This window comes from Talpa occidentalis, unplaced genomic scaffold, assembly GCF_014898055.3.
Source record: "Talpa occidentalis isolate TD23 unplaced genomic scaffold, MPIMG_talOcc4v2.1 talOcc4.5, whole genome shotgun sequence".
In the NCBI taxonomy this organism is placed as follows: domain Eukaryota; kingdom Metazoa; phylum Chordata; class Mammalia; order Eulipotyphla; family Talpidae; genus Talpa; species Talpa occidentalis.
The window spans coordinates 7,576,606-7,589,990 of NW_023604861.1; the positions used below are offsets into that span (position 1 = coordinate 7,576,606).

The window sequence follows — 13,385 nt, forward strand, 5'->3', positions numbered from 1 at the left end:
AGGAATGAATGTGGGAGCATCTACCAGGGACTTTACTGGAGAGGCCAAGTAGGTAGTTGCATGCACGTGCCTGGAACTAACTCCAGAGGAAAGACAGCAGAGACTGGGAGTCCCTGGTGTTAGACGGAATCCAAAGCGACGGGACTAGATGAGATGAGATGAACAACAGGGAGAGGAGAGGAAGGTTGGACCCAGGAGTAGCCCAGTACTTGGGGGACGGACGGAGCAGCAGCCCATGAAGGAGCCTGAGAAGGGGCTGCCAGTGAACCGATGGGAGCTGGGGAAGTTCAAAGCGCCGAAACTACAAGAACAGCCTGAAGGTGGAACCAGTCTGCTCCAACGCAGCTCAGGGCTCAATTAAAAGAAAATGGCCATTGGATTTGGCAAAATGGAGGCCTCTGATGACGTTTTAATAACATTCTGGTGCAGCTGCAGGAGCAAAGTCAGACTGCCAGCAGGCGGGAAAGTGAATGGTGGGAGACTTCCGATTTCGAATCATTTCCAGGGCCCGTCTCTCAAACACGGTACAAGAACAAAAAGAAAACGAAAACAGGACAAACTCCACATTTAGTGAAACTAAAAAGCTATCTGTCATCCTGAACCACAGCAACAAAACGGAAAATGCATTGAGTAATTAGAAGTCCCTTAGCACCTGGGGAGAAGGGGAAATCTGAAAGATGGTAGAAGGTTCCCTGGAGCTCAGACACGCTCAGGGAATAGACACCAGGAGCTGCGGCAGGTGGGCAGCTCCTCCCACGCCCAGCACAGCCCACATCTATGCCCTCTCAGCTGTCTTTGGGCTTAAAGCTTCCCGTGGAGAGCATTTCTGGCCTTTAAACTCAGTCAGTTACTTACCCTGAATGTATTTCCCTTGATGAAGTTGGATTTTGCCATTTGGGTTGTATGTGTCTCATCTGCTTTGTGTTCTTTGTTTCTCTTTTCTGACTTTCTGCTTTAAGCACATATTTTTTGATACTTTAATTTGTTTAGTTGTTTGCTTTTCTAGCACTATCCCATTGTATTTTTTCCTTGTGTTGGCCCTAGGGATTACAACATGCATCTTTAACTCATCACAATGTGCTTAGAGTTCATACGGACTGTCCCAAGTAGAGCACAGGAATCGTGTAGGAGCAGAGTTCCAGCTAGTGTCCTGTACTACACTTTGTCTTAGACATCACACCTAGATTCCTTCTAAACCCACCAGTGTGGTGTTATTTTATGTGGTCAGGTCTTTTAAGGAAATGAGGGAGCATTAACTTTTGCCTGTGCCTAAGGAGCTCACAATTTTGGGGAGCAGGGGAGGAACATGCTGTAGATTCCTTTAAGGAATAAATGAAGGTTAAGGATTTTCAGCCTTCTGTCCATAGCTACCCCTGGCCCCGCTCCATGGATCCACTCACAGAATTGGGGATAACCTACCAAGTAGTAAGTAAATATGCTGGTGCAAGGGGTGGCAGGATTGAAGCAGGGGCTTTGGGCTCAAGTGCTTAAATTTCTGTCCTGTGACTTGCTCCTTATTTGAATGGTTGTCTAGAAGGGGAGGATTGTTGCTGGTTTTGATCACTGCTTCACCTCTGTGCCCAGGAGAGTGCCTGGCACATAAGGATCAGTAAGTATTTGCTGGAAGAACAGTGAATGGATGACACGCCACAACAATAAATACATTATCTTAGAGTCTTTTAAAGGAAACAGGGAAGTTGCCAGTGGACTACGTTTTCTGGTCCAAAGTTTGTCCTTTCCCGAGGTAGCATTCACCTGTGCGTTCTCTGTCCACCAGCATGCACTCGGGTTGTCATACAAATAAAGGCTATTGCAAAATGTTATGGTATTCACAAAGGATTAAAATATATAGAGCTTAGAGTTATGTTTCCTATAAATATTCAACATGTTCGCTGCCATAGTCTGCGCCAAGAAGAGATAAGACTAAGCATATTAAATTGTATCACTTCTCGGCCTTTTGGCTAAGATCAAGTGTAGCATATTAAATTGTACCTGGGCACACCTTGTCACTGCGGAAAGCTTTGCAGGAGTATCCCTTACATTTACCACCTTCAGTGTGTATGTTCCAATTAACTTCAATATCTTATAAGCTATTTACTGGGACTTTTTGAGTGAGAGTTTTCCTGAAACCCCTGGACTCTGTGAAAAAAAGGAGGCATTAAAAATAGACTCTGTGCTCAGACTTGCAATTTAAGAGGCCATGAGAAATCCTGGGAGGGGCAGAGGGGCAGGCCCTGGAGCCTGGAAGCCAGGATCATGCAGCGGGGCCCAAAGACCAGGGACAAGGCAGCAGCTGTGTCCTCAGGCAGGCCAGGTGCCTGGATGTACCTGGCCAAGAGGAAGAATGACGAGGGGCCATGGCTTGTGTCTGGGGAGGCCAGTTGCAGCAGGACCAGAGCATCTGAGCGGCAGGGACCAGGAAGTCAGCCAGGAACAGGGATCCAGAGACCCGGGTGCCACAGAGCATTCTGGGCCCCATGCTGTTCAAAGTCTGGGCCCCAGAGCCCGGCCACAGCTGCTGGCAGACCATAGAGACGTTACCTCAAAAACCCAACTGAGAATGTTAAACAACAGGAAACTGTTTTCTTTTAGGCATGAATAAATGTGGATGTTGATTATCTATTTATTCAATTTTTAGATTATTAGTCCTTTGAGAAAGGACCTCATGAAATTATGCTCCAAAGAAAAACCACAAGGTACAGAACACAAGAAAGGCTCTGGATTACAGAGGGTAGACCTCCACTGCCCGGCGGTCTTGTTCAGAGTCAGCACCAAACCACAGCAGGCAGGGGGAGGCGCCTCGACCTGGTGAAGGTGGCCAGGTGCTCACTTGTGGGGCTTCTCCAGGGCCTGGGGCTGCACAAAACCTGCACTGCAGGACCCTGGGAACAGAGTCCAGCACTCGAGACACCCATCATCTAATGGGACAACAGGAGACACGCAGGGCTGCCTCCCCGAGACAAGACAGGGTGGGCTGAGGGCACCTGCTCCTCTGCACCTGGACCCCAACATATGACTCAGATGCATTCAAATCTTGAGGAAACCAGACCCACTTTGGTCTCATTTCTTTACTCAATGCACCTATTAAACACCTACTACATGCCAGACTGTGTTCTAGACACTAGGTATGGTGTCTAGTGTCTACAGGAGTCAAACAAAGAAAAAGCTTGCTCTAATTCTGGCCTTTGTTTCCTACCTCCACACTGAAATGCTAAATAAAGAAGAAACTGGAGATTACCTATTTTATTACCCCCTCCCCACAACCAAATCTGTGCAGATAAGAGATGCTCAAAGCTATTTCTTCCATTTGTGATAAATTATGAAATGACTCTTCTTCTCAAGACAGACAGCACCTGGGGGCTCTGGCTCCTGGTGAGAGTCTCCTGACCTTGTTCTTTGTCAAGTGCAGATGTGGGCTGTGCAGGTGAACTCCCTATATTCGCTCCTTCAGTATCACTGTGAAGTACCCAATCACAACACTGGGTATTTTTCTGATTCGTGGGATGCTGAATTAGAATAGGAACTGAATTAATGACACTGATTATAGCTTCTCTGTCTCTAACAAACTGTCTTAGGAAGCGGCTCTAAGCTTTTCCTTTGGAAAAATCATGCACCTGGAGGGCCAAGTTAAGCTACACAAAGCAGAAACCACACATAACAATGGCTGAGTGACAACAGATGTGTATTCCTCCTTGTTAAAAAGAAGCTCTTACCATCTTCGTTGGTTTTACTACAGTCCTTTCCCAGAAGTTATCATCAAGACAGAAGAGAACGAGTAACACGGTCAGCCCCAAAGAGGGATGGCTGGTAGACCCTGAGATGCTTAAAGAATCAGTGTGAAGAGATAACCAACCTTGATTCCAGACTTTCCGTCTCTTGGTAAGAAAACAATGCAAAGTCCTATGGGAAAATGCTCCTCAAGGCAATTGACACCATACTCTACAAATCACCTATGGTTTAGAAGCACGGGTGTTTTCTGGGCAACCTCTTCCTCATCTCCGGTTGACCGACAGCACAACTGAACCAACTTAATATATTTTAATGATCCTTTAAACTTTTTAAAGCTACTTTTTTTTTTAGTGCTAGAAACCCAAGAGGAGGGCTCTGGGGCTTGTGCAGGGTGAGGGCTAAGCTGCCTTCAACCATCTGAGAAGGCCAGTGAAGTGTGCTGGTGATCTCAGGAGAAAAAGTGCAGCTGTGGGCTGGTCTGTCCACGGCAGGAGACAGGAGGCCAGCAGCAGCTCGTTCCCTGCACACTGGGCACCCCACCGAACTGACAAAGGCTGCGGGAGGTGGCTGGCATGTGGCTTTCAGCACCTGTAGCTACTTTTAAAATTCCTTTGTGTTCAGGCTCTCCCTTAGAATTGTGTCCCCAGTGATGATGAATCTCACCTTAGAGGTGCAGTCAGGGGGACCCAGAAAGAGCTTTGTCTGCAAGGGTCTTGCAGAGGAAAGAACGCATGAGGGTCTTGAGAGGGGCTTCTTGGGAGGTGCTGGACAGAAAACACTGGCCTTTGGTCCTGGCTCCATCACCCTCCTGCTAGCAACCTGACCCTGGGCCTCCCCATTTTCGGGGGGAGTCTAGGTTCTCCTCCAGGTAGAGATGGTATCAAGAACCTAGGAAAGCAGTGCGGGTGGAATGCATCCTGGTGATCAGAGCATTCGTGTTTCGCAGCACAGAAATGAGTTTGATAATATTGTATTTTGAGCCTCAATGGTTATTTATAGAAGCAGATACAATGCTGGAGACTAAGCCAGGCCCTGGGAATGGCAAAGAATAATGTATAATTCTTAAACTGAAAGACAGGGCTGACTCAGAAAGAGCTTCAGGGTCAAGACCTAAATGAGTAACGATCTGCGGGGAGAAGAAGGTGGGGAAGAGGGGAGGGAGGCGGGGCCGAGCTACGCAGGGCCAGTGCTCTCGCTGGGGGCACCTCGGAAGCCCATCTCCACCACACACGGGTCCTCTCGGTGAAAGGCTTAAGTTCTCTGTGCCTCGGTTTCCTCATCTGTAGAATGGGGAGAAGCGTGCCTAATTCAGGCTTTTATGAGGACGAAGTAATACTTGCGAAGTGCTGAGAAAAGAGCTATATTGCTCCACTTTCTTGAAGCTGGACTTAGAGTGGTGACAAATGACCCTGCATTTCAAACACTCAGACCTGCTCCCAGTCGTGGCCCACTCGGCCCATCCCGCCAGGGCCTCCTCAGCATGGGGGGGCGTCTGGGCCAGGCAGCAGCATCCTCCTGGCATAGGCTGCTCTCCCGGAGGGGCAGGAGGCACTTGCTGCTCTGCTCCTGCTCTCAGTGACTGAGGCCGCAGAGCAGTGTCCGGGGTCCCAGCGCACCAGGCAGACCCGTGGGGAGGGCCCTGAAGAGAGGGGGCTGCAAATTCTCTGAACAAACAATAGCACGTGAACACACAATGCACTTGGCCAAGTGCGGGCCTGGAACTTAGCAGCTGCCCTGTGTTCGTTCATGCAAAATAGGAGATGGCACAAAGTCAGGAGTGCTGAGACAGAGGATGCCGCAGCGGTCAGAGGTTCGGCACCACGAAGGCGGGGTCCGCAGGCTGTGGGGGGACGAGAGGAAGGCCTGAAAGCAGCCCTGAAAGGAGGCGAGGTTTCTGCCACCAGTGAAAGGTTCGCTGCAGTATTAACAATCCTCTCTAAGGCCCCTCTGTGCCACTTCAACAAGCCACTGGCATAATTTCATGTATTCTGTCTTGCAGCGTTAAATATCGACGTCTGCTGGTCACTGCCCCTGTGTATCTGCCGTTTAGTGAGACCCTCCCTGTCAGCCCTGCACCGAGCTGCAATAGCTAGCACAAGGCAGAGCCCAGACGGCTTCTTCCTGTGGGTTCAGGCTACCTGAGGTCAGGGCAGGGGAAGGGGCCGACCGGAGGCAATCGATTCAGTGTTAGAATGATAAACGCTATTTTAGTTATCAGAAGATGAAAATGTTCTTCAATAAGGATTCTCCCGAGGACCTGCTGGCATCTTCTGCTTGTACACTCGGCCCTTTCACAGAGCCCACCTACCCTACCACTTTCTGGCCTTGGCTTCTCACTTCTGTCCTCACCTCCAGTGAACTGCTAGAAAACCACCTCGATCCCAAAGGTTCAAGTGCAAATGCTGGGGATCTGATGGATCGCTCCACCTGCTCCACTGCACCTTTTTGGTCAATCCCGAGAAGGATGAGAGAAGAGGAGAAAAGGCAGCTGAAGAGCAGAGAGCATAAGCCACACAGGGGGGTGCTCGGGGCCCTGACACCACTCTCACTCACCACGAGCGGGTTGGGGTTTCAAATTTTACTCCTAAGAAAGGTCAGATTTCCTCAGCGACTGTTCTCGCTCGTGACCTCTCTCCTTAAAGACATGCTGTGACTCGGAGAGCCAGCGAATGCGCCGCTTCTGTCCCAGGCTTGCTCTCTTGTAGTTACTGTGAGACCATGTTATATTTTTGTCTTTTAAAAAACTGTGGTGGGAAGGAAGACAGACAAGTGTCAGCTCACAGGTAGCTGAGTCCTTCCAGATTGCTCACTTTCCCCTGCCCTTCCTGGGACTTGCAAACCCCAATAAAACGTCTTACCTTGCACCAGTGGGAAATTCTGTTGTTTGAAAAGCATTCAAGATCCCCCTGCTGCCTACAGAACAAATGCACACCCGGACCACACTGAAAGTCCTAAATGATCTGATGTCAATCTCTGTCTGTAATCTTGTTGTGGGGCAGGACAGATTTTTTTTTCCACAGTAAGGTTGTTTAATCACAAGAAAACCAAAATCTGATACCCTGCAGAGAACAGGTGATAAGCCAGGAAATGGGTAAAGTGTTGGAGGGACACGTTGGAGGGGAGAAACCTGGGGTCTGACAAACACCGGCCTGTTTGCTTTTCTTATGTAGCTTGAGGGGAGATGAGAGGACGATGAGCAAGTGAACTGCAAGAAGGGCAAATCGGCAAAAGTAGGCTCTTTCTGTTTTAATCAGACCAGATCAGCTCAGGCCTGAGACTTCAGGTTTGAGAATGAGGGTACATCCTGGTGGTGATGACTCATCACCGTGACGCACAGAAGGGCAGCAAATGGAGAACTGCTGGGATATGGATGGGCGGCAGATTCTCTGCAGAACCGCAAGGAGAACTTAAATAAAGTTCAATAAGGAAGCTTTTTTCTTGAACGAGAGGCAGGGTTGGAGTGTAGCAGGGCCGGTAGGATGCTGAGTTGAGTGTGGCCTCGACTGTTAAGGTCCCTGCCAAAGGCGTTGGGAAGAACAGCCATACGCGGTGATGAGAAGATGCTGGAAGCAGATGTGTGCTAACATTCTGGAAGTTCTTGCGTAAAATGAGCCGCTTCACTTGGCTGCTACAGCCAGGTTTTCAAATCACCTTTTGTAACCTTTCATGAAAACAGTCCTATTTTAAATGACGATATTAAAAATCAGAACTGCCCAAGGAGGAACAACGCAATGTGTAAACATTGGACAATGATACACGTGAATCACCTCAAAGTAAAGCTTTCAGCACAAGAAAGGCCTCTTCCCTTCCTGGGTGGCAGCGGGACCTGGGAGGTTGCAGAGCAACGCTGAAGAGTGATATGGTCCCAGGGAAACCTACTTCTGACTGCTATTGCTAGGCTAGACACTGCCCCCAACCCAGAAAAAATTCTAGTTCTCATTCTTTTCTATGTGCCACTGAAAGCTGAAAATGGGCTCCCACCCGGTAAGATACTGTACGGAAGTTATTTATCAACCTCCTCATTATAAAGTCAGTAGGAATGAATGAATACATAAATAAATGCATAAAGAAATCAAAGTGTTGGGTTAAACTTACATATCCAAAAACATTTATACCGTGAAGAATGACTGACACAGGAGATAAAAACTAGTTTCACCAAAATAATTCCACTAATAACTCAACAAAATAGACTAAATCCAAAACATGGCAGTTTTCCAGAAATGGATGAGTAAAATTTCTGGTTTCTCTGACTACAGACAGCATATGACTTACGATTTACACAAATGCCTCCTTTTTTTTTTTTTAAAAAAAAAGGTTCTTTCTTTTAAAAAATAATACTCATCAGCTTGAAATTAAAAAAAAAATTACTTCCTTAACACACAATATTGTCAGTGAACCACTGATTTCAATTCTAAAAAATGAATTTCATTAACACGTTTTCTAACCACTCCCCTCCCCATTCACCCCCCAAAGACTAAAGATCATCGGTGCATTTCTTTTTGGTATAGAATTTTTTACTTATTTATTTTTAGTATTTTATTCAGTATTAAAAAAAGGGAAGTCACTTAACACATATGGGATAGGAGAAGTTGTGTTGAGCAAGAGATATCTAGGACAACTCTGGTTTTGTGAATCTCAGATTGTGACCCTATAACCAGGGGTGTGTGAGCCCAGCATTTTCGTACTTTAGTGACTCCTCTACAATCATCCTATTGAAAGCATACCATAGTACATGAAATATTTCATAACAAAGCTGGGATCTGCTCGAAAAAGTCAGAAATAAAACATTCATAAAGTTCAAGACCAGCACTTGCAGTGTAGCATGAAGGCACACTGGCTACGACTATCACTGCTGGTCATCATTTTAAGTAAACACAGTGTCATCCAATCACGGCGGAGTAATAATATAGGAGAGGGCTGCCATGAAGATTTATCAGATTTGCATTCATGGTAGGAGGTTGGCAACACTGGTTGAATTAATTACTGTAAACAGGGAAAATTCGATTGGCTCAGAGGTATTAAGAGGGAGATCAAATGCTAAATTGATGTGGGAATTACATTCTGAGTATTGTGCGACGCTATTCATTCTTCTGAAACAAGGGAGTTTTATGTTCAAAATTTGTTAACCTTCTAATTCCTTAAAGAAAGTTAAGACAAGCACCTAAACTATCTGATAAGCATATGCATTGAAAAGACTGTGATTCCAGCACGTACATTTTAGATCTAAGAAGATACAAAGAGATGAAAAACGCAACCTTCATTCTAGATCACTGAATGTCACAAAATGAAACTATGAGGTGCTAGCAAGCATTTAATTAAAAACCAGGGGTATGAAAACAAAATAAAGAAAATGGGGTTTCTTAAAACAGTAAGTCACATAATAAGTTATTAAAGAAGGGTAGGATAATGAGAGCAATCCATCAAGAGAAAACTAACACAGTGACACAGTATACGATAAGGCACTTCTCCAATTCCTGACTGCTTTAGGAGAGTATCCAAAAAAGGACTGAAGACATCACTGCTGAGACAAAACATCTGATGTAAGAAATAGTCAATGCTCCGGCAGGTCAGCGGAGATGAGATTAGACCTGGGAGAGCCTGGCAACCGGACCCCTAAGTCATGTCCAGCTGGGGACTGTCTGGTGGCTCAAGTGGTTTGAAGAACTTACAATGCCTCTCAGCTCTGTGGTTCAAAAGCCAATCAGGTTTATCCGGGGAAATGAGTAAAGATTTAGGAAGGGGAAACAAAGTGACAGCAATCCCCAGAATTCTGGCCAGAAGCACATTATTTGTGGGGAATGAAGGACAAAGTTGTCTATGAAAAGAATGAATCCAGAAAAGGAATGAGCTTAAAGGAAGGAGAGAAAGGAGCAGGCAAAAAGGAAGACACAGTGACCACCCCCACCATACCATTTACCTGGGAAAAAATTATGCTATTTTACTTAAAATGGCTGTAGCAGAATGCAGAGCTATTTCCAAATAAATCCCCTCAGACGTTATACACGCTATTACGAATCTTCTGCCATTTTCTTAGTCTTGTCCAACACAGAAATTAAAATTGCATTCCATAGACACGTTATAAACATATTTATTTTTATATAAATTTGGGAGTTCAAATTTAAGCACTGGGAGAAAATAAAGCTCATTTCCATGTTCTGGATTTCATTTTAAAATACCTCATAAACAGAGCTTTAGATAGATGCTTATTAAAATACCACTGGATGGCAGGGCGGGTGAGAAGGGACACGGTGGTGCCAGGGCCGGGGGGAGGGGGGAGGCCCGAATCCTTGGCCTCTTTCCCTTCTTCCTTCTCTGGCCACAGACCCCATGAGTCTTCAGTCAATTCCAACCCACCTGACTTTCCACTTTGCCTTATTATTTCCCTTCCATGACAACGTATCTTCACAAAACAAGCAGAACAGCCTTATTATTTTTAGTAAACCCAACTTCTTCATTTTCTTTTTCCTTCAATTTTCTCCTACTATGAATTCAACTACTAATGCAATTTAAAACAGCAATATCAGCAGTAGACTTGGCTACACCTTTTACCAAAATTATGGTGAAAACAGAGAAATTAGGCACTTTCATGCCATATATCCATGGAATTGTTCCTTTTTCATCACTAAGGAAGTAGAGCTGAGCCAGAGACTGATGTGGTTAAAAGAATGTTGGAAATAACTGAATATGACCCATCATCTATGTTTTTCCTAAAGCTTCTTCAGAAGGAGGGGGGGAGGAGAAATCACACTTACAAGTCCACTTATGGCTACAATCCAGATGTAGGAACCAGAGGTGAAAAGCTATAAAAGAAAAAAAAAAGGTAACTAAAAATGAAATCCAACTGCCAATCATAGCATACTTATTTTTATATCATAGAACTATAATCATAGTCATTAACGTTAAATATTAATTACATATAACAACACAAACAAAATAAACATAAATTCTGCTATTTAAGAGAAAATAATACATTAATTTTCCTTTTTTTTTAAACCAAGTTCTCAACCTTTCTAGAACCTAAAACAGATTAGCTGAACTTGCCCGCTCCTGTGCAATGACAAGTAAGCGAAATTTAAGGTCTGTTTTATTTATAAAAGGGAATTCATTGATTTAAACAGCGTGAAATACCACATGTAAAAAATTTCCAGAAATCAGCAACATACAAAAATATGTAGTCACCATCCCATGCTACAAAATACGCAGTCACCATCCCATGGTTGTTCAGTAATGAAATATACAGCAGCTTCCATAATTTTCTCGTTTTGATTTCTGATCACTATTACTCAGATTTAGCCAGGAAGACTTCAGGGCACACTGGCCCCCGTGCAGTGCTACTCGTGCCTGCTGACATCCTCTTTCCAGTTTGAGCAAACAGATGGTTTCAAAGTCAATGCATGGCAGGCAATTAGAATTAGGTCTCATGAAAGCTCTGTTTTCCAGATTACTTGTGTCCGGGACCTGTCCCGAGCTACCTCCAAGCACTCCTACCAGGGAGGCAAGGGCTGCAGCGAGCGGCCTGCTGTATGTCCCAGTGAGGAGGGTTGGGTGTATGGGGACGTGGGGGGTGGTGCTTGTGCCCCAGCAGCAGGACCCCCAGGTACATTTCTGACATTGTAGAAGGTGAAACCTCAGAGTTCTACAGATTCATCAAAGACAGACACCAAAGGTAAGAGGTGACACAGCATGGGGGGAAGGAACCGACACGCTCTGATGCTGGCTCTCGAGGTAGCACTGGCTCTGACTTCAAATGCAATCCCTTGACCTAAAATGTAACCCTTCGACCCAGCAGGTGTTCTTGTTTAGTGTAAATGACTGATAATCACGAGGGTGAGAATTATGTGGAAAAATATTTTGGGGCCATTTCCTTCTAGAAATATAATGGATAAAATGGCCAATACTTTCACGGTGCTCAAGCGGGAGTCTCAATGCCGGCCACATGTTAAACTCACTGAATCCTCCGATTCACCCCATGAGGGGAGCTCCATTATTGAACTGAAAGGTTATGTTATCTGCTGGAGGCCGGAGGCCTGGTGGGTGGTGGCTGCATACCCGAGTCCAGCCTGGGCTTACTACAGCCCGTCAGGCTGCTGCGTCTCACATAAGTGAAGACGAGTGTATCGGTTAACCCTGTCAGGAAAAAGTGACTTCCCTTGGACCTGCACAGCCCTCTTATTGCATTTCTGGTGCTGGCTGTGTCTGCTCTGCATGTGGAAGGGATGCTGCTCCCCGCTAGGTGCTGTGAGCACATCTAATTTTGCCTTCCGCAGCCCCTAGCAGGGCGTGGCTCTTAAGCCATTTATGCTCAAATGACCCTTCACAAACATTTTTGCTCTTGTGGTGATAGCTGAAGTCATTTATTCAACCACTCATGCATCCCATGTTCCTGACTTCAGAATGCTGTGGTGGGGAGTGCAGAAAGGCATGGAAATATTTGTATGTGAAGGTCCAGCAGGAGGGAAGGGTGGAGAGCAAAGAGGCTCTGAGGCTGCTGAGGGGGAGGGTTGGGAGTGGTGCTGGATCAGCAACCCAGGCACCACTCATCTGAAAGCTTAGATTTTATCAAAAAGTCACTGAGGCAGCTCCATCTCCACTGTCTGGTATCTACTACTAACACACACACACACACACACACACACACACACACACACACACACACACACACACACACACATATTATACTCACAATCTCATAAAAACCAATTGTGGAAGAGACATACATGATGAAATTAATAAAAGCAACTAACTGACTTAGTTTTTATCGGCTCAGATTATACTGAACACTCAACATATCGCTGAGCCTTTGAATGAGCCAGTGAGATAGATATCGGAAGCCTCGAGGGACAGACAAAGCAAATGATTGGCAGGGCAAGCAGCCAGAGTTCCCTCAGCTCCAAAGACTCCATCATAAACTGAACAATGTTCTTTGCGCTAAGATGCTGTGTCACGAGGAGCTGCAAGGAGCCGCAGTGTGAACGTGAGGGTCACAGGGCATCCGTGATGTGGCCGAGTCTTAGCGAGAGAGTGCCATGGCAGAGCCGGAGCTTGGGTCTCCTGGCCAACGTCCATTTTGTTCTGCTTTGGGTTGTTAACATCTTTTAACAATATTGAACATGCCACAGCAAATGCTAGTAATGAGAATAAACGGCAGAAACGGGCTATGAGCTCCCGTGACAACTGGGGAGGAGAAAGGGAGAGTGTACCGGCGTGCAGGTTGAGAAACCAAGGACAATTTCATGAGAAACGGTTGTAAAAGTGATAAGGAAACACCCACCCCAGATGAGCCAGTGATAACACCCAGCAGCAGACTAGAGAAGTTGGAGGAAATGCTAAAGGTTAAAAGGGGATGGGGGAGCGCATCTGACAGCGACACGGGTATCCGGTGTGATGTGTGTGGGATAAGGAATGTTCTGAGCATGAAGAGTGGATTAAGAGGCTGAGCTAACGTGGAACCACAGGAAACAACAGACTTAAACTTGACATCAAAAGGTGTGAGAGCGAAAGAAAAGTGACAAGTGTTACAGGTAGAAAACTCAACGGCAAGCGGGTCGTCCACCCCCAGGCCTGGAGCCCAGCAGAGAGTGACCGATGGGCACTGGATATTGGAGAAGACGGTCTCCTTTCATTTAAGTCAGATGACAAACACTCTACTGGTCTTC

The 13,385-nt window shown here is 45.9% G+C and overlaps 1 protein-coding gene across 1 annotated transcript in view; it reads right to left on the minus strand.

The window, feature by feature from the left end:
• The window catches only part of UBAC2 (UBA domain containing 2), a 121,718-nt gene that overhangs the window by 32,363 nt on the left and 75,970 nt on the right, over positions 1–13,385 (minus strand). The window contains exon 6 of the mRNA XM_037528756.2: positions 10,482–10,529. Coding sequence (XP_037384653.1) covers positions 10,482–10,529 — 48 coding nt within the window. The remainder of the gene's footprint in view (positions 1–10,481; positions 10,530–13,385) is intronic.